We start from the raw sequence: 23,866 nt of genomic DNA, 5'->3' as shown, positions 1-23,866 counted from the left end.
ATGGACTCAAATATGGCCGTTTGGCCTCGTCATAGTAGCTGTGCATGGACTAGGGGAAAAACTGAGCACAATTCGCATCTGAGGGCAAAACTGAGCACATAGACACCACTGAGGGCAAAAGGATAATTAACCCTTCCTGCAATTATCCTCTGTGCCAGCACATGTCCCATTACTGTGCAGCTGGATGTGTGCATTTGTTCGACTAAAAAAATATATTGTTTTGTTTTTGGATTATGCAGGACATATGATGCATATAATGGTAGAGTTCTATGGAACTGAGTTGATGGTGCCGTTCGGACCAAAGGCAATAACAAATCTGTGTACAAGTTTCCGTAGAGATGACACAAAGGAGGGTCACATGATTGAGACAATTGCGCACTTCAAGGATATACAGAAACCCGATCTAGACTTCTTCTATAAGGTGAAATATGATGAAGAGGACAGAGTTGTCAACATATTTTGGGTGGATGGCTTAGCTCGAAAAGCTTATGCGAAGGTGTACCACGATTGCATATCGTTTGACACCACCTACATGACCAACATGTACAATATGCCATTCGCGCCCTTCATCGGAACAAACCGACATGGCCAATCTTTCATGCTGGGTTGCACGTTTGTGAGGCAGGAGTTGGCATCGAGCTTTGATTGGGTCTTCTGAAGGAAATATGCCCTAGAGGCAATAATAAAGTTGTTATTTATATTTCCTTATATCATGATAAATATTTATTATTCATGCTAGAATTGTATTAACCAGAAACTTAGTACATGTGTGAATACATAGACAAACAGAGTGTCACTAGTATGCCTCTACTTGACTAGCTCGTTGAATCAAAGATGGTTAAGTTTCCTAGCCATAGACATGAGTTGTCATTTGATTAACGGGATCACATCATTAGAGAATGATGTGATTGACTTGACCCATTCCGTTAGCTTAGCATTCGGTCGTTTAGTATATTGCTATTGTTTTCTTCATGACTTATACATGTTCCTATGACTATGAGATTATGCAACTCCCGAATACCGGAGGAACACTTTTTGTGCTACCAAACGTCACAACGTAACTGGGTGATTATAAAGGTGCTCTACAGGTGTCTCCGATGGTACTTGTTGAGTTGGTATAGATCGAGATTAGGATTTGTCACTCCGATTGTCGGAGAGGTATCTCTAGGCCCTCTCGGTAATAATGATGTATTATGGAACGAGTAAAGAGACTTGCCGGTAACGAGATTGAACTAGGTATTGAGATACAGACGATCGAATCTCGGGCAAGTAACATACCGATAACAAAGGGAACAACGTATGTTGTTATGCGGTTTGACCGATAAAGATCTTCATAGAATATGTAGGAGCCAATATGAGCATCCAGGTTCCGCTGTTGGTTATTGACCGGAGATGAGTCTCGGTCATGTCTACATAGTTCTCAAACCCGTAGGGTCCGCACGCTTAACGTTCGGTGACGATCGGTATTACGAGTTTATGTATTTTGATGTACCGAAGGTAGTTCGGAGTCCCGAATGAGATTGGGGACATGACGACGAGTCTTGAAATGGTTGAGACGTAAAGATCGATATTTTGGACGACTATATTCGGACATCGAAAAGGTTCCGAGTGATTCGGGTATTTATCGGAGTACCGGAGAGTTACGGGAATTCGCCGGGGAGTATATGGGCCTTACTGGGCTTTAGGGGAGAGAGAGAGAGGGGCTGCCTAGGGCAAGCCGGCCCCCCAAGGCCTAGTCCGAATTGGACTAGGGGGAGGGGCGGCGCCCCCTCCTTCCTTCTCTTCTCTCTCCCCCTTCCTTCTCTCCTACTCCTACTACTTGGAAGGGGAGGAATCCTACTCCCGGTGGGAGTAGGACTCCCCAGGGTGCGCCATAGTAGAGGGCCGGCCCTCCCCCTCCTCCACTCCTTTATATACGGGGGAGGGGGCACCCCATAGACACACAAGTTGATCAGTTGATCTTTTAGCCGTGTGCGGTGCCCCCCTCCACCATAATTCACCTCGGTCATATTGTAGCGGTGCTTAGGCGAAGCCCTGCGTCGGTAGCATCATCATGACCGTCATCACTCCGTCATGCTGACGGAACTCTCCCGCGAAGCTCTGCTGGATTGTGAGTCCGTGGGACGTCACCGAGCTGAACGTGTGCTGAACTCAGAGGTGCCGTGCATTCGGTACTTGGATCGGTCGGATCGTGAAGAGGTAAGACTACATCAACCGTGTTGTCATAACGCTTCCGCTTACGGTCTACGAGTGTACGTGGACGACACTCTCCCCTCTCGTTGCTATGCATCACCATGATCTTGCGTGTGTGTAGGATTTTTTTTGAAATTACTACATTCCCAACAGTGGTATCAGAGCCAGGTTTATGCGTAGATGTTATATGCACGAGTAGAACACAAGTGAGTTGTGGGCGATACAAGTCATACTGCTTACCAGCATGTCATGCTTTGGTTCGGCGGTATTGTTGGATGAAGCGGCCCGGACCGACATTACGCGTACACTTACGCGAGACCGGTTCTACCGACATGCTATGCACACAGGTGGCTGGCGGGTGTCAGTTTCTCCAACTTTAGTTGAACCGAGTGTGACTACGCCTGGTCCTTGTGAAGGTTAAAACAACACTAACTTGACGAAATATCGTTGTGGTTTTGATGCGTAGGTAAGAACGGTTCTTGCTCAGACGGTAGCAGCCACGTAAAACTTGCAACTACAAAGTAGAGGACGTCTAACTTGTTTTTGCAGGGCATGCTGTGATGTGATATGGTCAAGATATGATGCTAAATTTTATTGTATGAGATGATCATGTCTTGTAACCGAGTTATCGGCAACTGGCAGGAGCCATATGGTTGTCGCTTTATTGTATGCAATGCAATCGCCCTGTAATTGCTTTACTTTATCACTAAGCGGCAGCGATAGTCGTAGAAGCAGTAGTTGGCGAGACGACAACGATGCTACAATGGAGATCAAGGTGTCGCGCCGGTGACGATGGTGATCATGACAGTGCTTTGGAGATGGAGATCAAAGGCACAAGATGATGATGGCCATATCATATCACTTATATTGATTGCATGTGATGTTTATCTTTTATGCATCTTATTCTGCTTTGATTGGCGGTAACATTATAAGATGATCTCTCACTAAATTTCAAGGTACAAGTGTTCTCCCTGAGTATGCACCGTTGCCAAAGTTCGTCATGCCGAGACACCACATGATGATCGGGTATGATAAGCTCTACGTTCATATACAACGTGTGCAAGCCAGTTTTGCACGCGCAGAATACTCGGGTTAAACTTGACGAGCCTAGCATATGCAGATATGGCCTCGGAACACTAAGACCGAAAGGTCGAGCGTGAATCATATAGTATATATGATCAACATAGTGATGTTCACCATTGAAAACTACTCCATCTCATGTGATGATCGGACATGGTTTAGTTGATATGGATCACGTGATCACTTAGATGGTTAGAGGGATGTCTATCTAAGTGGGAGTTCTTAAGTAATTTGATTAATTGAACTCATGAACTTAGTCCTGGTTGTATTAGCATATCTATGTTGTAGATCAATAGCTCGCGTTTAGCTCCCTTGTTTTATTTTTGATATGTTCCTAGAGAAAACTAAGTTGAAAAATGTTAGTAGCAATGATGCGGATTGGATCCGTGATCTGAGGATTATCCTCATTGCTGCACAGAAGAATTATGCCCTTGATGCACCGCTAGGTGATAGACCGATTGCAGGAGCAGATGCAGACGTTATGAATGTTTGGCAAGCTCGATATGATGACTACTTGATAGTCTAGTGCACCATGCTTTTACTGCTTAGAATCGGGGCTTCAACGACGTTTTTGAAACGCCACGGAGCATATGAGATGTTCCAAGAGTTGAAATTAGTATTTCAGACTCATGCCCATGTCGAAAGGTATGAGACCTTTGACAAGTACTTTGCCTACAAGATGGAGGAGAATAGCTTAGCTAGTGAGCATGTGCTCAAAATGTCTGAGTACTACAATCACTTGAATCAAGTGGGAGATAATCTTCTAGATAAGATAGTGATTGATAGAGTTCTCTAGTCACTATCACCAAGTTACTAGAACTTCGTGATGAACTATAATATGCAAGGGATAACAGAAACAATTCCCAAGCTCTTCGTGATGCTGAAATCGACGAAGGTAGAAATCAAGAAAAGAATCAAGTGTTGATGGTTAACAAGACTACTAGTTTCAAGAAAAGGGCAAAGGAAAGAAGGGGAACTTCAAAAGGAACGGCAAGCAAGTTGCTGCTCCCATGAAGAAGCCCAAAGCTAAACCCAAGCCTGAAACTGAGTGCTTCTACTACAAAGGAAATGGTCACTGGAAGTGGAACTGCCCTAGATACTTGGTGGATAAGAAGGATGGCAAAGCGAACAAAGGTATATTGGATATACATGTTATTGATGTGTGCTTTACTAGTGTTTATAGCAACCCCTCGGCATTTGATACTGGTTCAGTTGCTAAGAGTAGTAACCGAAACGGGAGTTGCAGAATGAACAGAAGCTAGTTAAGGGCGAGGTGATGATGTGTGTTGGAAGTAGTTCCAAGATTGATATGATCATCATCGCACACTCCCTATACTTTCGGGATTAGTGTTGAACCTAAATAAGTGTTATTTGGTGTTTGCGTTGAGCATGAATATGATTTGATCATGTTTATTGCAATACGGTTATTCATTTAAGTTAGAGAATAATTGTTGTACTATTTACATGAATAAAACCTTCTATGGTCATACACCCAATGAAAATGGTTTGTTGGATCTCGATCGTAGTGATACACATATTCATAATATTGAAGCCAAAAGATGCAATGTTAATAATGATAGTGCAACTTATTTGTGGCACTGCCGTTTAGGTCATATTGGTGTAAAGCGCATGAAGAAACTCCATGCTGGTGTGATTTTGAAATCACTTGATTATGAATCACTTGATGCTTGCAAACCATGCCTTATTGGCAAGACGACTAAGACTCCGTTCTCCGGAACAATGGAGCGAGCAACTGACTTATTTGGAAATAATACATACTGATGTATGCGATCCAATGAGTGTTGAGGCTCGCGGCGGATATCGTTATTTTCTGACCTTCACAGATGATTTGAGCAGATATGGGTATATCTACTTGATGAAACATAAGTCTGAAACATTTGAAAATTTCATATAATTTCAGAGTGAAGTGGAAAATCATCATAACAAGAAAATAAAGTTTCTACGATCTGATCGTGGAGGAGAATATTAACAATGCGGAGTAGTTTCGCAACTCACGCCACCTGGAACACCACAGCGTAATGGTGTCTCCGAACATCGTAACCGTACTTTATTAGATATGGTGCAATCTATGATGTCTCTTACCGATTTACCACTATCGTTTTGGGGTTATGCATTAGAGACAGCTGCATTCACGTTAAATAGGGCACCATCTAAATCTGTTGAGACGACACCATATGAACTGTGGTTTGGCAAGAAACCAAAGTTGTCATTTCTTAAAGTTTGGGGTTGCGATGCTTATGTGAAAAAGTTTCATCCTGATAAGCTCAAACCCAAATCGCAGAAATGTGTCTTCATAGGATACCCAAAGGAGACAGTTGGGTACACCTTCTATCATAGATCCGAAGGTAAGACATTCGTTGCTAAGAATGGATCCTTTCTAGAGAAGGAGTTTCTCTCGAAAGAAGTGAGTGGGAGGAAAGTATAACTTGATGAGGTAACTGTACCTGCACCCTTATTGGAAAGTAGTTCATCACAGAAATCTGTTCTTGTGACTCCTACACCAATTAGTGAGGAAGCTAATGATGATGATCATGTAACTTCAGATCAAGTTACTACCGAACCTCGTAGGTCAACCAGAGTGAGATCCGCACCAGAGTGGTATGTTAATCCTGTTCTGGAGGTCATTTACTTGACCATGACGAACCTACCAACTATGAGGAAGCGATGATGAGCCCAGATTCCACGAAATGGCTTGAGGCCATGAAATCTGAGATGGGATCCATGTATGAGAACAAAGTGTGGACTTTGGTTGACTTGCCCGATGATCGGCAAGCCATAGAAAATAAATGGATCTTCAAGAGGAAGACGGACACTGATAGTAGTGTTACTATCTACAAAGCTAGACTTGTTGAAAAAGGTTTTTGACAAAGTTCAAGGTGTTGACTACGATGAGATTTTCTCACTCGTAGCGATGCTTAAGTCTGTCTGAATCATGTTAGCAAATTGCCACATTTTATGAAATCTGGCAAATGGATGTCAAAACTACATTCCTTAATGGATTTCTAAAGAAGAGTTGTATATGATGCAACTAGAAGGTTTTGTCGATCCTAAAGGTGCTAACAAAATGTGCAAGCACCAGCGATACATCTATGGACTGGCGCAAGCATCTCGGAGTTGGAATATACGCTTTGATGAGTTGATCAAAGCATATAGTTTTATACAGACTTGGGGTGAAGCCTGTATTTACAAGAAAGTGAGTGGGAGCACTACAGCATTTCTGATAAGTATATGTGAATGACATATTATTGATAGGAAATAATGTAGAATTTTCTGAAAGCATAAAGGAGTATTTGAAAGGAGTTTTTCAAAGAAAAGACCTCGGTGAAGCTTCTTACATATTGAGCATCAAGATCTATAGAGATAGATCAAGACGCTTGATAAGTTTTTTCAATGAGTACATACCTTGACAAAATTTTGATGTAGTTCAAAATGGCACAGTCAAAGAAAGAGTTCTTGCCTGTGTTACAAGGTGTGAAATTGAGTAAGACTCAAAGCCCAACCACGGCAGAAGATAGAAAGAGAATGAAAGTCATTCCCTATGCCTCAGCCATAGGTTCTATAAAGTATGCCATGTTGTGTACCAGATCTATTGTATACCCTACACTGAGTTTGGCAAGGGAGTACAATAGTGATCTAGGAGTAGATCATTGAGCAGCGGTCAAAATTATCCTTAGTGGAATAAGGATATGTTTCTCGATTATGGAGGTGACAAAAGGTTCGTCGTAAAGGGTTACGTCGATGCAAGTTTTGTCACTGATCCAGATGACTCTAAGTCTCAATCTGGATACATATTGAAAGTGGGAGCAATTAGCTAAAGTAGCTCCGTGCAGAGCATTGTAGACATAGAGATTTGCAAAATACCTACGGATCTGAATTTGGCAGACCCGTTGACTAAACTTCTCTCACAAGCAAAACATGATCACACCTTAGTACTCTTTGGGTGTTAATCACATGGCGATGTGAACTAGATTACTGACTCTAGTAAACCCTTTGAGTGTTGGCCATATGGCGATGTGAACTATGGATATTAATCACATGGTGATGTGAACTATTGGTGTTAAATCACATGGCGATGTGAACTAGATTATTGACTCTAGTACAAGTGGGAGACTGAAGGAAATATGCCCTAGAGGCAATAATAAAGTTGTTATTTATATTTCCTTATATCATGATAAATGTTTATTATTCATGCTAGAATTGCATTAACCGGAAACTTAGTACATGTGTGAATACATACACTAGTATGCCTCTACTTGACTAGCTCGTTGAATCAAAGATGGTTAAGTTTCCTAGCCATAGACATGAGTTGTCATTTGATTAACAGGATCACATCATTAGAGAATGATGTGATTGACTTGACCCATTCTGTTAGCTTAGCATTCGATCGTTTAGTATATTGCTATTGATTTCTTCATGACTTATACATGTTCCTATGACTATGAGATTATGCAACTCCCGAATACCGGAGGAACACTTTGTGTGCTAATAAATGTCATAACGTAACTGGGTGATTATAAAGGTGCTCTACAGGTGTCTCCGATGGTACTTGTTGAGTTGGCATAGATCGAGATTAGGATCTGTCACTCTAATTGTCGGAGAGGTATCTCTAGGCCCTCTCGGTAATGCACATCACTATAAGCCTTGCAAGCAATGCAACTAATGAGTTAGTTGCAGGATGATGTATTACGGAACAAGTAAAGAGACTTGCCGGTAACGAGATTGAACTAGTTATTGAGATACCGACGATCGAATCTTGGGTAAGTAACATACCGATGACAAAGGGAACAACGTATGTTGTTATGCGGTTTGACCGATAAAGATCTTTGTAGAATATGTAGGAGCCAATATGAGCATCCAGGTTCCGCTGTTGGTTATTGACCGGAGATGGGTCTCGGTCATGTCTACATAGTTCTCGAACCCGTAGAGTCCGCACGTTTAACGTTCGGTGACGATTGGTATTATGAGTTTATGTGTTTTGATGTACCGAAGGTAGTTAGGAGTCCCAGATGAGATCGGGGACATGACGAGGAGTCTCGAAATGGTCGAGACAAAAGTCGATATATTGGACGATTATATTCGGACATCAGAAAGGTTCCGAGTGATTCGGGTATTTATCGGAGTACCGAAGAGTTACGGGAATTCGCCGGGGAGTATATGTGCCTTACTAGGCTTTAGGGGAGAGAGAGGGGCTGCCTAGGGCAGGCCGCGCGCACCCCCAAGGCCTAGTCCGAATTGGACTAGGGGGAGGGGCGGCGCCCCCTCCTTCCTTCTCTTCTCTCCTACTCCTACTACTTGGAAGGGGAGGAATCCTACTCCTGGTGGGAGTAGGACTCCCCAGGGCGCGCCATAGTAGAGGGCCGGCCCTCCCCCTCCTCCACTTCTTTATATACGGGGGAGGGGGCACCCCATAGACACACAAGTTGATCAGTTGATCTTTTAGCCGTGTGCGGTGCCCCCCTCCACCATAATTCACCTCGGTCATATCGTAGCGGTGCTTAGGCGAAGCCCTGCGTCGGTAGCATCATCATCACTGTCATCACGCCGTCGTGCTGACGGAACTCTCCTGCGAAGCTCTGCTGGATCGTGAGTCCGCAGGACGTCACCAAGCTGAACGTGTGCTGAACTCGGAGGTGTCGTGCGTTCGGTACTTGGATCGGTCGGATCGTGAAGGCGTACGACTACATTAACCGCGTTGTCATAACGCTTCCGCTTACGGTCTACGAGGGTACGTGGACGACACTCTCCCCTCTCGTTGCTATGCATCACCATGATCTTGCGTGTGTGTAGGAATTTTTTTGAAATTACTACGTTCCCCAACATCTTCCAAGCATTCCTAGAGGCTATGGATGGCAAACCTCCTGACAACTTCATAACCGATCATGATGGTGCGATGAAGCAGTCAATAGAGAGCATCTTTCCCACCATTGTGCATCGCTGTTGTCTGATACGTCCATTTGCATCATGCTTTTATATCGATATTTACTGCATTATGGGATGTTATTACACATTATGTCACAATACTTATGCCTATTCTCTCTTATTTTACAAGGTTTACATAAGGAGGGAGAATGCCGGCAGCTGGAATTCTGGGCTGGAAAAGGAGCAAATATTAGAGACCTATTCTGCACAACTCCAAAAGTCCTGAACCTCCACGAAAGTTATTTTTGGAAATAATAAAAAATACTGGAAGAAGAATCCACGTCAGGGGGGCCTCCACCTGTCCACGAGGGTGGGGGCGCGCCCCCTGCCTCGTGGGCCCCCTGTTGGCCCTCCGGTGCCTATCTTCTGCTATATGAAGTCTTTCGTTCGAAGAAAAATCATAAGCAAGCTTTCGGGACGAGACTCCGCCGCCACGAGGCAGAACCTTGGCGGAACCAATCTAGGGCTCCGGCAGACATGTTCTGCCGGGGACACTTCCCTCTGGGAGGGGGACATCATCGCCATCGTCATCACCAACGCTCCTCTCATCGGGAGAGGGCAATCTCCATCAGCATCTTCACCAGCACCATCTCCTCTCAAACCCTAGTTCATCTCTTGTATCCAATTCTTGTCTCATAGTCTGGGATTGGTACCTGTAGGTTGCTAGTAGTGTTGATTACTCCTTGTACTTGATGCTAGTTGGTTTATTTGGTGGAAGATCATTTGTTCAGATCCTTTATGCATATTAATACTCCTCTGATTATGAACATGAATATGCTTTGTGAGTAGTTACGTTTGTTCCTGAGGACGTGGGAGAAGTCTTACTATTAGTAGTCATGTGAATTTGGTATTCGTTCGATATTCTGATGAGATGTATGTTGTCTCTCCTCTAGTGGTGTTATGTGAACGTCGACTACATGACACTTCACCATTGTTTGGGCCTAGAGGAAGGCATTGGGAAGTAATAAGTAGATGATGGGTTGCTAGAGTGACAGAAGCTTAAGCCCTAGTTTATGCGTTGCTTCGTAAGGGGCTGATTTGGATCCACATGTTTCATGCTATGGTTAGGTTTACCTTAATACTTCTTTTGTAGTTGCGGATGCTTGCAATAGGGGTTAATCATAAGTGGGATACTTGTCCAAGTAAGGACAGCACCCAAGCACCGGTCCACCCACATATCAAATTATCAAAGTACCGAACTCGAATCATATGAACGTGATGAAAACTAGCTTGACGATAATTCCCATGTGTCCTCGGGAGCGCTTTTCTCTATATAAGAGTTTGTCCAGGCTCGTCCTTTGCTACAAAAAGGATTGGGCCACCTTGCTGCACTTTATTTACTTTTGTTACTTGTTGCATGTTACCAATTATCTTATCACAAAACTATTTGTTACCTATTATTTCCGTGCTTGCAGAGAATACCTTGCTAAAAACCGCTTATCATTTCCTTCTGCTCCTAGTTGGGTTCGACACTCTTACTTATCGAAAGGACTACGATAGATCCCCTATACTTGTGGGTCATCAAGACTCTTTTCTGGCGCCGTTGCCGGGGAGTGAAGCGCCTTTGGTTGGTGGAATTTGGTAAGGAAAAATTTATATAGTGTGCTGAAATTTACTGTCACTTGTTACTATGGAAAGTAATCCTCTGAGGGGCTTGTTCGGGGTCTCTTCACCCCGACCAGTAGAGCAAAGAGTTGCTCCTCAACCTATTGAACCTACTGAAAATGAAAATGTCTACTTTTAGATTCCTTCGGGTATGATAGAAAAACTTCTAGCTAATCCTTTTGCAGGAGACGGAACAATGCATCCTGATGAGCACCTAATATATGTGGATGAAGTTTGTGGATTATCTAAGCTTGCAGGTGTGTCCGGTGATGTTATTAAGAAGAAGGTCTTCCCTTTATCTTTGAAGGGAGATGCATTGACATGGTATAGGCTATGTGATGATATGGGATCATCGAACTACAAACAATTCAAATTGGAATTTCACCAGAAGTTTTATCCTATGCATCTTGTTCATCGTGATCACAGTTATATATATAATTTTTGGCCTCGCGAAGGAGAAAGCATCGCTCAAGCTTGGGGGAGGCTTAAATCAATGTTATATTCATGCCCCAACCATGAGCTCCCAAGAGAGATAATTATTCAAAAAATTTATGCTCGGCTTTCTGATAACAATCGCACCATGCTCGATACTTCTTGTGCTGGCTCTTTTATGATGAAGACTATTGAATTCAAATGGGATTTATTGGAAAGAATTAAATGCAACTCTGAAGATTGGGATCTCGACGAAGGTAAGGAGTCAGGTATGACACCTAAGTTTGATTGTGTTAATTCTTTTATGGATACCGATGTTTTCCGTAAATTTAGCACTAAATATGGACTTGACTCTGAGATAGTAGCTTCTTTCTGTGAATCTTTCGCTACTCATGTTGATCTCCCCAAGGAGAAGTGGTTTAAATATCATCCTCCCATAGAGGTAAAAGTAGCTACACCTATTAAAGTTGAATAAGAGACTATTACTTATAATGATCCTATTGTTCCTACTGCTTATGTTGAGAAACCACCTTTTCCTGTTAGGATAAAGGATCATGCTAAAGCTTCAACTGTGGTTCATAAAAGCAATATTAGAACCTATACACCTCCTGAGCAAGTTAAAGTTGAACCTAATATTGCTATTGTCAAAGATCTCTTGTCTGATAATATTGATGGGCATGTTATTCATTTCTGTGATGAGACTTCTAGAATTGCTAAACCTTGTGCTAAAGATAAACATAGACCCGTGGTAGGCATGCCTGTTATTTCTGTTAAAATAGGAGATCATTGTTATCATGGCTTATGTGATATGGGTGCCAGTGCTAGTGCTATACCTCATGACTTATACAATGAAATTATGCATGATATTGCACCTGCTGAGATAGAAGATATTGATGTTACCACAAGCTTGCCAATAGAGATACCATATCACCCATTGGAATTGTTAGAGATGTTGAAGTCTTGTGTGGGAAAACTAAATATCCTGCTGATTTTCTTGTTCTTGGTTCCCCACAAGATAGCTTTTGCCCCATTATATTTGGTAGACCCTTCTTGAACACTGTTAATGCTAAGATAGACTGCAAAAAGGATGTTGTTACTATTGGTTTAGGTGATATGTCTCATGAGTTTAATTTCTCTAAATTTCGTAGACAACACCGTGAAGAGGAATAGCCTAGTAAGGATGAAATTATTGGTCTTGCTTCTATTGTCGTGCCTCCTAGTGATCCTTTAGAACAATATTTGCTAGACCATGAAAATGATATGTTTATGAATGAAAGAAGGGAAAGAGATGAAGTGTTCTTTAAACAGGAACCCATCCTGAAACACAATTTGCCTGTTGAAATCCAGGGGATCCTCCTCCACCCAAGGGTGATCCCGTGTTTGAGCTTAAACAATTACCTGATACTCTTAAATATGCTTATCTTGATGAAAAGAAGATATATCCTGTTATTATTAGTGCTAACCTTTCAGAAAAGGAGGAATAAAAATTATTGAAAACTCTGAAGAAGCATCGTGCTGCTATTGGATATACTCTCGATGATCTTAAGGGCATTAGTCCCACACTATGTCAACACAAAATAAATTTGGAGAAAGATGCCAAACTAGTTCGTGATCACCAACGACAGCTGAATCCTAAGATGAAAGAAGTGGTAAGAAAGGAAATACTAAAGCTCCTTGAGGCAGGTATAATTTATCCCGTTGCTGATAGTCAGTGGGTAAGTCCTGTCCATTGTGTCCCTAAGAAGGGAGGTATTACTGTCGTTCCTAATGATAAAGATGAATTGATTCCGCAAAGAATTATTACAGGTTATAGGATGGTAATTGATTTTCACAAACTAAATAAATCTACTAAAAAGGATCATTACCCCTTACCTTTTATCGATCAAATGCTAGAAAGATAATCCAAACATACACATTTTTTTGCTTTCTAGATGGTTATTCTGGTTTCTCTCAAATACCTGTGTCAGCCGATGATCAATCAAAGACCACTTTTACTTGCCCTTTCGGTACTTTTGCTTATAGACGTATGCCTTTTGGTTTATGTAATGCACCTGCTACCTTTCAAAGATGCATGATGGCTATATTCTCTGATTTTTGTGAAAAGATTTGCGAGGTTTTCATGGACGACTTCTCCGTCTATGGATCCTCTTTTGATGATTGCTTGAGAAACCTTGATCGAGTTTTGCAGAGATGTGAAGAAACTAATCTTGTCTTGAATTGGGAAAAGTGCCACTTTATGGTTAATGAAGGTATTGTCTTGGGGCATAAAATTTCTGAAAGAGGTATTGAAGTTGATAAAGCTAAGGTTGATGCTATTGAAAAGATGCCATGTCCCAAGGACATCAAAGGTATAAGAAGTTTCCTTGGTCACACCGGTTTTTATAGGAGGTTCATTAAGGACTTCTCAAAACTTTCTCGGCCTCTGACTAATTTATTACAAAAACATATACCATTTGTCTTCGATGATGATTGTGTAGAAGCATTTGAAATACTTAAGAAAGCATTGATCTCTGCACCTATTGTTCAGCCACCTAATTGGAATTTACCTTTTGAAATTATGTGTGATGCTAGTGATTATGCTGCAGGTGCTGTTCTAGGGCAAAGAGTTGATAAGAAATTAAGTGTTATTCACTATGCTAGTAAAACTCTAGACAATGCTCAGAGAAATTATGCTACTATTGAAAAAGAATTCTTAGCAGTTGTATTTGCTTGTGATAAGTTCAGACCTTATATTGTTGATTGTAAAGTAACTATTCACACGGATCATGCTGCTATTAAATATCTTATGGTAAAGAAAGATGCTAAACCTAGACTTATTAGATGGGTTCTCTTGCTACAAGAATTTGATTTGCATATTATTGATAGAAAAGGAGCTGAGAACCCCGTTGCAGACAACTTGTCTAGGCTAGAGAATGTTCTTGATGACCCACTACCTATTGATGATAGCTTTCCTGATGAACAATTAAATGTCATAAATGCTTCTCATACTGCTCCATGGTATGCTGATTATGCTAATTATATTGTTGCTAAATTTATACCACCTAGTTTCACATACCAACAAAAGAAAAAGTTTTTCTATGATTTAAGACATTACTTCTGGGATGACCCACATCTTTATAAAGAAGGAGTAGATGGTGTTATTAGACGTTGTGTACCTGAGCATGAACAGGAATAGATCCTACGCAAGTGGCACTCCGAGGCCTATGGAGGACACCACGCTGGAGATAGAACTGCGCATAAGGTATTGCAATCCGGTTTTTATTGGCCTACTCTCTTCAAGGATGCTCGTAAGTTCGTCTTGTCTTGTGATGAATGTCAAAGAATCAGTAATATTAGTAGACGTCAGGAAATGCCTATGAATTATTCACTTGTTATTGAACCATTTGATGTTTGGGGCTTTGATTATATGGGACCTTTTCCTGCCTCTAATGGATACACACATATTCTAGTTGCTGTTGATTACGTTACTAAGTGGGTAGAAGCTATTCCAACTAGTAGTGTTGATCATAACACGTCTATTAAGATGCTTAAAGAAGTTATTTTTCCGAGGTTTGGAGTCCCTAGATATTTAATGGCTGATGGTGGTTCACATTTTATTCATCGTGCTTTTCGTAAAACGATTGCTAAGTATGATGTTAATCATAGAATTGCATCTCCTTATCACGCACAGTCTAGTGGTCAGGTAGAATTGAGTAATAGAGAGCTCAAATTAATTTTGCAAAAGACTGTTAATAGATCTAGAAAGAATTGGTCCAAGAAACTTGATGATGCATTATGGGCCTATAGAACTGCATATAAAAATCATATGGGTATGTCTCCGTCTAAAATGGTTTATGGAAAAGCAAGTCACTTACCTCTCGAATTAGAACATAAGGCATATTGGGCCATTAAAGAGATCAATTATGATTTCAGACTCGCCGGTGAGAAGAGGTTATTTGACATTAGCTCACTTGATGAATGGAGAACCGAAGCCTATGAGAATGCCAAGTTGTTTAAAGAAAATGTTAAAAAATGGCATGACAAAAGGATACAAAAGCGTGAGTTTAATGTAGGTGATTATGTATTGCTATACAACTCTCGTTTAAGATTTTTTGCAGGAAAACTTCTTTCTAAATGGGAAGGTCCTTACGTTATCGAGGAGGTCTATCGTTCCGGTGTTATAAAAATCAACAACTTCGAAGGCACAAATCCGAAGGTGGTGAACGGTCAAAGAATCAAACATTATATCTCAGGTAATCCTATAAATGTTGAAACCAGTGTTATTGAAACCGTAACCCCGGAGGAATACATAAGGGACACTTTCCGGAACGCTTCAGACTCCGAAAAGGAATAGGTATGTGGTACGGTAAGTAAACCGACTCCAAAACAGTTCTAAAGGCAATTTTTCTCCGTTTTGGAATATTTAGAAAAATAGAAAAATAAGAAGCAGTCCGAGAAGGACACGAGGGCTCCACGAGGGTGGAGGGCGCGCCCTACCCCCTAGGCGCGCCCCCCTACCTCATGGGCACCTCGTGTGCTCTCCGGACTCCGCTTTCTTGCACGATACGTATTTTGGTCAGTAAAAATTCATTATATAATCTCCCGAAGGTTTTGACTCCTGCATCACGCAAATATTCTCTATTCTTGTTTCAAGTTGTTGCTGCTGCAGATTAGAGCAAGATGTCTTCTCAAGAGTCAGTCGGGGAGAGCCGGCTGTCTCATCCGGCATCGAGACCAAGGACAAACAGCGATGCTGACCACTTTGGGCCAGCAACGGAGGAAGAGATGGAGGCTGATTTGATGAGGATAGATGCCATGGAGGAGGATCAAGAAGTCACTTCTCGCTTCCGAGCTGGATTCACGATGGGGGAACTACAGAGCTCGGCTATTCCAAACTCGGTTATCCCTTCCAATGTTAGATTTCTTTCTTATGAAAATATGAAGAGTGTCACTTGTTCTCCCACAGCTATGCAACACCCTTGGGTGCAAGGAGCTTTAGCCGTTACAGGGAAGCTTCGTAAGGAGATAATGGATCTCAAGCAGCAACTCAATAAGCTCGAGGAAGAGAATCGTATCCTGAGGGGCATTATCGCCAAGAATATCACATCACCATCCCCGAAGAAGGAGACATAATCACTTGGGTATGGGCACTCCCCTTGGCAACTGCCAAGCTTGGGGGAGGTGCCCCGGTATCGTATCACCATCATATCTCCTATTTTACCATTTTTCTTAGTTCGATCCTATTTGTAGCATCTTGATCTAGTAGAATAAAGTTTTGGTATGATCTAGTTTTGAGTTTTGCTTTATGTTCCCTTTATGTAATCGAGTCCGTGAGCTATATAATAAAGATTAGTGTTGAGTCAAGGGCTTGATTATCTTGCTATGATCTTGAGTGAAAAAAAGAAAAGAGAAAAGAATAAAAAGAAATAAAGAGATCATATTGATCTTATTGAGAGTAATGACTTCACATAGAAAGAGTATGATGATTAAAAATTGTTGGGAGTTGGCAAACATAGCTTTGGTCATCGTTGCAATTAATAGGAAGTAATAAAGAAAGAGAGGTTTCACATATAAATAGACTATCTTGGACATCTTTTATGATTGGGAGCACTCATTAAAATATGACATGCTAAAGAGTTGATGTTGGACAAGGAAGACAACGTAATGGGTTATGTTTTCTTATATCTGAGATAAAGTATATTGTCATGGATCATCCAACATGTTGAGCTTGCCTTTCCTCCTCATGCTAGCCAAATTCTTTGCACCAAGTAGAGATACTACTTGTACTTCCAAAAACCCTAAAACCAGTTTTGCCATGAGAGTCCACCATATCTACTATGGATTGAGTAAGATCCTTCAAGTAAGTTGTCATCGGTGCAAGCAATAAAAATTGCTCTCTAAATATGTATGATTGATTGGTGTGAAGAAAATAAGCTTTATACGATCTTGTGATGTGGAAGAAATAAAAGCGACGGACTGCATAATAAAGGTCTATATCACAAGTGGCAATATAAAGTGACGTTCTTTCGCATTAAGATTTTGTGCATCCAACCCTGAAAGCGCATGACAACCTCTGCTTCCCTCTGCGAAGGGCCTATCTTTTATTATTATGTTCTACCTTATGCAAGAGTCATGGTGATCTTCACCTTTCCTTTTTACATTTTATCCTTTGGCAAGCACAGGATGTTGGAAAGATCCTGATATATATATATATATATATATATATATATATATATATATATATATATATATATATATATATATATATATAATTGGATGTAGGTTAGCATGAGCTATTATTGTTGACATTACCCTTGAGGTAAGAGGTTGGGAGGCGAAACTATAAGCCCCTATCTTCCTCTGTGTCCGATTAAAACTCCGTAACCACAAGTATTGCGTGAGTGTTAGCAATTATGAAAGACTAAATGATAGTTGAGTATGTGGACTTGCTGAAAAGCTCTTATATTGACTCTTTGTGATGTTATGATAAATTGCAATTGCCTCAATGACTGAGATTATGGTTTGTTAGTTCTCAATAAAGTTTCTGATTCATACTTGACAATGTGGATAGATTATTACTTGAGCATAAGAAATCATATGATAATATCCATATATGTTGATGTTATAAGAATAAGCATGATGCCCTCATGTCCGTACTTTATTTTATCGACACCTCTACCTCTAAACATGTGGACATATTTATCGTTATCGGCTTCCGCTTGAGGACAAGCGAGGTCTAAGCTTGGGGGAGTTGATACGTCCACTTTGCATCATGATTTTATATCGATATTTATTGCATTATGGGCTGTTATTACACATTATGGCACAATACTTATGCCTATTCTCTCTTATTTTACAAGGTTTACATAAGGAGGGAGAATGCAGGCAGCTGGAATTCTGGGCTGGAAAAGGAGCAAATATTAGAGACCTATTCTGCACAACTCCAAAAGTCATGAAACTCCACGAAAGTTATTTTTGGAAATAATAAAAAATACTGGAAGAAGAATCCACGTCAGGGGGCCTCCACCTATCCACGAGGGTGGGGGCGCGCCCTACCCCCCTAGGCGCGCCCCCTGCCTCGTGGGCCCCCTGTTGGCCCTCCGGTGCCCATCTTCTGCTTTATGAAGTCTTTCGTCCGAAGAAAATTCATAAGCAAGCTTCCAAGACGAGACTCCGCCGCCACGAGGCGGAACCTTGGCGGAACCAATCTAGGGCTCTGGCAGAGCTGTTCTGCCGGGGACACTTCCCTCCGGGAGGGATACATCATCGCCATCGTCATCACCAACACTCCTCTCATCGGGAGAGGGCAATCTTCATCAACATCTTCACCGGCACCATCTCCTCTCAAACCCTAGTTCATCTCTTGTATCCAATTCTTGTCTCATAGTCTGGGATTGGTACCTGTAGGTTGCTAGTAGTGTTGATTACTCCTTGTAGTTGATGCTAGTTGGTTTATTTGGTGGAAGATCATATGTTCAGATCCTTTATGCATATTAATACTCCTCTGATTATGAACATGAATATGCTTTGTGAGTAGTTACGTTTGTTCCTGAGGATGTGGGAGAAGTCTTGCTATTAGTAGTCATGTGAATTTGGTATTCGTTCGATATTCTGATGAGATGTATGTTGTCTCTCCTCTAGTGGTGTTATGTGAACGTCGACTACATGACACTTCACCATTGTTTGGACCTAGAGGAAGGCATTGGGAAGTAATAAGTAGATGATGGGTTGCTAGAGTGACAGAAGCTTAAACCCTAGTTTATGCGTTGCTTCGTAAGGGGCTGATTTGGATCCACATGTTTCATGCTATGGTTAGGTTTACCTTAATACTTCTTTTGTAGTTGCGGATGCTTGCAATAGGGGTTAATCATAAGTGGGATGCTTGTCCAAGTAAGGACAACACCCAAGCACCGGTCCACCCACATATCAAATTATCAAAGTACCGAACGTGAATCATATGAACGTGATGAAAACTAGCTTGACGATAATTCCCATGTGTCCTCGGGAGCGCTTTTCTCTATATAAGAGTTTGTCCAGGCTTGTCCTTTGCTACAAAAAGTATTGGGCCACCTTGCTGCACTTTATTTACTTTTGTTACTTGTTGCTCGTTACCAATTATCTTATCACAAAACTATCTGTTACCTATTCAGTGCTTGCAGAGAATACCTTGCTGAAAACCGCTTATCATTTCCTTCTGCTCCTCGTTGGGTTCGACACTCTTACTTATCAAAGGACTAAGATAGATCCCCTATACTTGTGGGTCATCATTGTCGATGGCATATCATGAAAAAGGCTCAGGAAAAAGTTGGTTAGCTGCTGTGCCGGAATCCAGGGATGCATGATGATTTCAACTACTGTGTTGACTTCAGCTTCACTCCAGAAGAGTTTGAACAGAACTAGGTTGGGTTAATGATGAAGTACGAGGCTATAACACACACACTTCGAGAAGTTGTACGAGTACAGGTCAACTTGGGTGCCCTACTACTTCAAACATAGATTCTTCCCCTTCCTCCAGTCTACACAGCGTAGTGAGGGGTTCAACGCCGTCCTAAAAAGATATGTGAACCCACACAACTCAATGCTGAACTTCGTCAAGCAATATGAAAAAATTCAGAACCACATCCTTGCCAAGGAAGACTGCAGTGATTACAAGACAGAACACCTAGAGATTGAGCTATGGTCCAACTTCCCAATAGAGAGGCAAGCTTGCAAACCTACACTAGAGACCTTTACCGCAAGTTCCGAGAAGAGTTTGAGCTGATTGGACGTTATAATGTGTTCCAAGTTGGTGCTGATATATTTGTGCTCAGACCGAACCAGGAATTTGTTGCCAAATATGGTTCTCGAAACTACTTGGTACATGCAAAGGTGGAGGAGGGTTCCTATTTTTGTGAGTGCTGTAAAATGGACAAGGATGGCATCCTCTGTTGCCACATCCTCAAGGTGTTCACCCATATTGGAGTCGATGTCATACCAGAAAGGTACATGCTCCGATGGTGGACACCTACTGCTGTCCCTAGTGCGCCAGGGACCGGGTATGAGCCACCCGATGAAATGCCTCCTCAATCAAAGAAGCAGATAAGGGAGAGAAATATGACATATGATTTTTGGAAACTAGCCAAGTTTGCGAGTGGCTCTGATGCAGCACAGGCCATTGTATACAAGCATATGCGCGGAGCACGTACCGAGATCAGCCACCTGAACAAGTCCAAGAAAAAGAAGAAACCGGCTGCTGCTACGGGGCCATCAGATGATGGCAACCCTCCAGGACCTCCTCCACCTCCTGGCCCTACACGACATGCTCTGCCACCTCCTCCGCCGCCTGGCCCAACAAGCAGTGCCCCTCCTGCTCCTACCAATGGCCCTACGGGCAGTACTCAAGGACATCATCATACAGGTAATTACCTGCCCCAACTCCCCATCTAACTAGGTGTATAATTTCAGTTGCACACATCATGGTGCCCAGTTGCACGTAACAGGCTACACAGTTGCACACAACAGACTACTCAGTTGCGAAAACTCATTCGACCTAGGTGCACCCCCCCTGTTGAGCGTGCTATGTTACTTCGAGCATGAACATGAACGACTAACTTGTTTTTCCTGTTTTGGCTATAGGTGATCACCATCCTGTTGGGGAACGTAGTAATTTCAAAAAATTTCCTATGCACACGCAAGATCATGGTGATGCATAGCAACGAGAGGGGAGAGTGTTGTCCACGTACCCTCGTAGACCGACAGCGGAAGCGTTATCACAACGCGGTTGATGTAGTCGTACGTCTTCACGATCCGACCGATCAAGTACCGAACGTACGGCACCTCCGAGTTCTACACACGTTCAGCTCGATGACGTCCCTCGAACTCCGATCCAGCCGAGTGTTGAGGGAGAGTTTCGTCAGCACGACGGCGTGGTGACGATGATGATGTTCCACCGACGCAGGGCTTCGCCTAAGCTCCGCAACGGTATTATCGAGGTGTAATATGGTGGAGGGGGGCACCGCACACGGCTAAGAGATCTCAAGGATCAATTGTTGTGTCTCTGGGGTGCCCCCCTGCCCCCGTATATAAAGGAGCAAGGGGGAGGCAGCCGACCAAGAGGAGAGGCGCGCCATAGGGGGGAGTCCTACTCCCACCGGGAGTAGGACTCCTCCTTTCCTTGTGGGAGTAGGAGAAGGGAAGGGGGAAGGAGAAAGAAGGAAGGGTGCGCCCCCCTTCCCTAGTCCAATTCGGACCAGACCATGGGGAGGGGTGCGGCCACCTTTTGAGGCCCTTTTCTCCTTTCCCGTATGGCCCATTAAGGCCCAATACGAATTCCCGTAACTCTCCGGTACTTCAAAAAATACCCGAATCACTCGGAACCTTTCCGAAGTCCGAATATAGTCGTCCAATATATCGATTTTTTACGTCTCGACCATTTTGAGACTCCTCGTCATATCCCCGATCTCATCCGGGACTCCGAACTCCTTCGGTACATCAAAACTCAATAAAACTGTCATCGTAACGTTAAGCGTGCGGACCCTACGGGTTCGAGAACTATGTAGACATGACCGAGACACGTCTCCGGTCAATAACCAATAGCGGGACCTGGATGCCCATATTGGCTCCCACATATTCTACGAAGATCTTTATCGGTCAGACCGCATAACAACATACGTTGTTCCCTTTGTCACCGGTATGTTACTTGCCTGAGATTTGATCGCCGGTATCTCGATACCTAGTTCAATCTCGTTACCGGCAAGTTTCTTTACTCGTTCCCTAACACATCATCCTGCAACTAACTCATTAGTCACAATGCTTGCAAGGCTTATAGTGATGTGCATTACCGAGTGGGCCCAGAGATACCTCTCCGACAATTGGAGTGACAAATCCTAATCTCGAAATACGCCAACCCAACAAGTACCTTTGGAGACACCTGTAGAGCACCTTTATAATCACCCATTTACGTTGTGACGTTTGGTAGCACACAAAGTGTTCCTCCGGTAAACGGGAGTTGCATAATCTCATAGTCATAGGAACATGTATAAGTCATGAAGAAAGCAATAGCAACATACTAAACGATCGAGTGCTAAGCTAACGGAATGGGTCAAGTCAATCACGTCATTCTCCTAATGAGGTGATCTCGTTAATCAAATGACAACTTATGTCTATGGCTAGGAAACATAACCATCTTTGATTAACGAGCTAGTCAAGTAGAGGCATACTAGTGACACTCTGTTTGTCTATATATTCACACATGTATTATGTTTCCGGTTAATACAATTCTAGCATGAATAATAAACATTTATCATGATATAAGGAAATATATAATACTTTATTATTTGCCTCTAGGGCATATTTCCTTCACATCCAACTCCCACGATGGGCCGCGCTGCTACATGTTTTCTTTTCAACTTAACTTACACACAGCACCCAGTTAGTTGCACAGCATGAGCTGTGTGGTTGCAGAGAACATCAGTCCTGGTTGCGCAAAAAAGACTAATTTTTTATATCGTTATTCCGCAGGTGATCGAACACAACCTCGTGGTGGTCCAGCGCCCACGCACACTGGCCCTACTGCCCCGTCAGAGGCTGCATCCTCTGCGCAAGCCTCTGATGATTTTGTGCCCAGGGATCCTCCAAGGACTACTACAAAGGGTAGGGCGAAGAGTCGACGGTACAAATTGGCACTGGAGCTACACCCAAAGAAGAAAAACAAATGCAGCAACTACCAATCTATGGAGCACACTGTCGGTGGATGTCCAATGAGGCTCCTGTGATTCTCTTGCATCGTTTGTGTGGAAAAGGGAAAAAGGAAAAAGAATGATGGTTCTTGAGCAATGTTGGCTTCAAGGGGACACATTCAGCATCTATGCTTTATCTTCTCTGAGATGTTTTTCTTGAATTAGTTCATGCATTGTGTAATGCTTGCTATTTGTGCCTTTGTTGGCAAATGGTTTAAGATTTAGTTCCTGACTAGTTGTATGCCCAGTGCTCCTAATGTGTCAACAGAATTGATGATAGAATTTGCAACAGAGTTACTACTAGTGTGCAACTACAATCTGTGCAAATTTGTGCAAACCAGCAAGGCATTGAAAAAAAGCACAACATAAAAAGTACCGACCTAGTCCTTCTCATATCTCAGCAACTTCCTCCATGGGGCGGAGCTGTGTTCACTCGTGACCAATCATATGACAGCTTCTTCCTGATGTTGAGTACTTCCCTAGGATCATAGTTGGCCAGTTGGCTACCGTTCCAATCAGTCGTGTTCAGCAGTGCGAACAGCCCACACTCATTGCTGTGGGGAAAAGGAAAAATTGTCACGGAAATTAAAAATCAAAAGGATGATGTACTTTGTGGCACTGTGCAACTAATTATGTGCCATTGTGCAACTATTGATGTTCCACTGTGCAACTGGCTAAATAATCCATGTGAAAATCATGATAATGAAGAGATTGCAAACTACTTGTGTGTCTTAAAGAACTATAGATTGTACATCTACAAAACAAATAATTATTTAAACAAAAAAGAAGAAATTGTACATCTGGAAGACATATGGGCAGCCAACTATAAGACCTGTGGACAGCCAACTATAATGTTTGGAAATCCATATGTTATTCACTAGTTCTTTAAGAAACAACGTATGGACAGTCAGCTATAAAGA

General features: G+C 42.3%; 2 protein-coding genes across 2 annotated transcripts; both read left to right on the top strand.

The window, feature by feature from the left end:
* Positions 1-256: 256 nt before the first annotated feature.
* LOC141021646 (protein FAR1-RELATED SEQUENCE 3-like) lies at positions 257-658 on the top strand. The gene has a single exon (XM_073497497.1). It carries the CDS (start codon positions 257-259, stop codon positions 656-658), a length of 402 nt encoding a protein of 133 aa, XP_073353598.1.
* Positions 659-19,905: 19,247 nt separating this feature from the next.
* LOC141021645 (uncharacterized) lies at positions 19,906-22,982 on the top strand. Its single transcript, XM_073497496.1, has 2 exons — positions 19,906-20,626; positions 22,729-22,982. The coding sequence occupies exons 1-2, from the start codon at positions 19,906-19,908 to the stop codon at positions 22,980-22,982; spliced, it is 975 nt and encodes a 324-aa protein (XP_073353597.1).
* The last annotated feature ends 884 nt before the right edge of the window (positions 22,983-23,866 follow it).

The sequence above is a fragment of the Aegilops tauschii genome, chromosome 4 (genome assembly GCF_002575655.3).
Source record: "Aegilops tauschii subsp. strangulata cultivar AL8/78 chromosome 4, Aet v6.0, whole genome shotgun sequence".
In the NCBI taxonomy this organism is placed as follows: Eukaryota; Viridiplantae; Streptophyta; class Magnoliopsida; order Poales; family Poaceae; genus Aegilops; species Aegilops tauschii.
The sequence above is the reverse complement of the archived record's forward strand: the minus strand, read 5'-3'. Positions and strand labels throughout refer to the sequence as shown.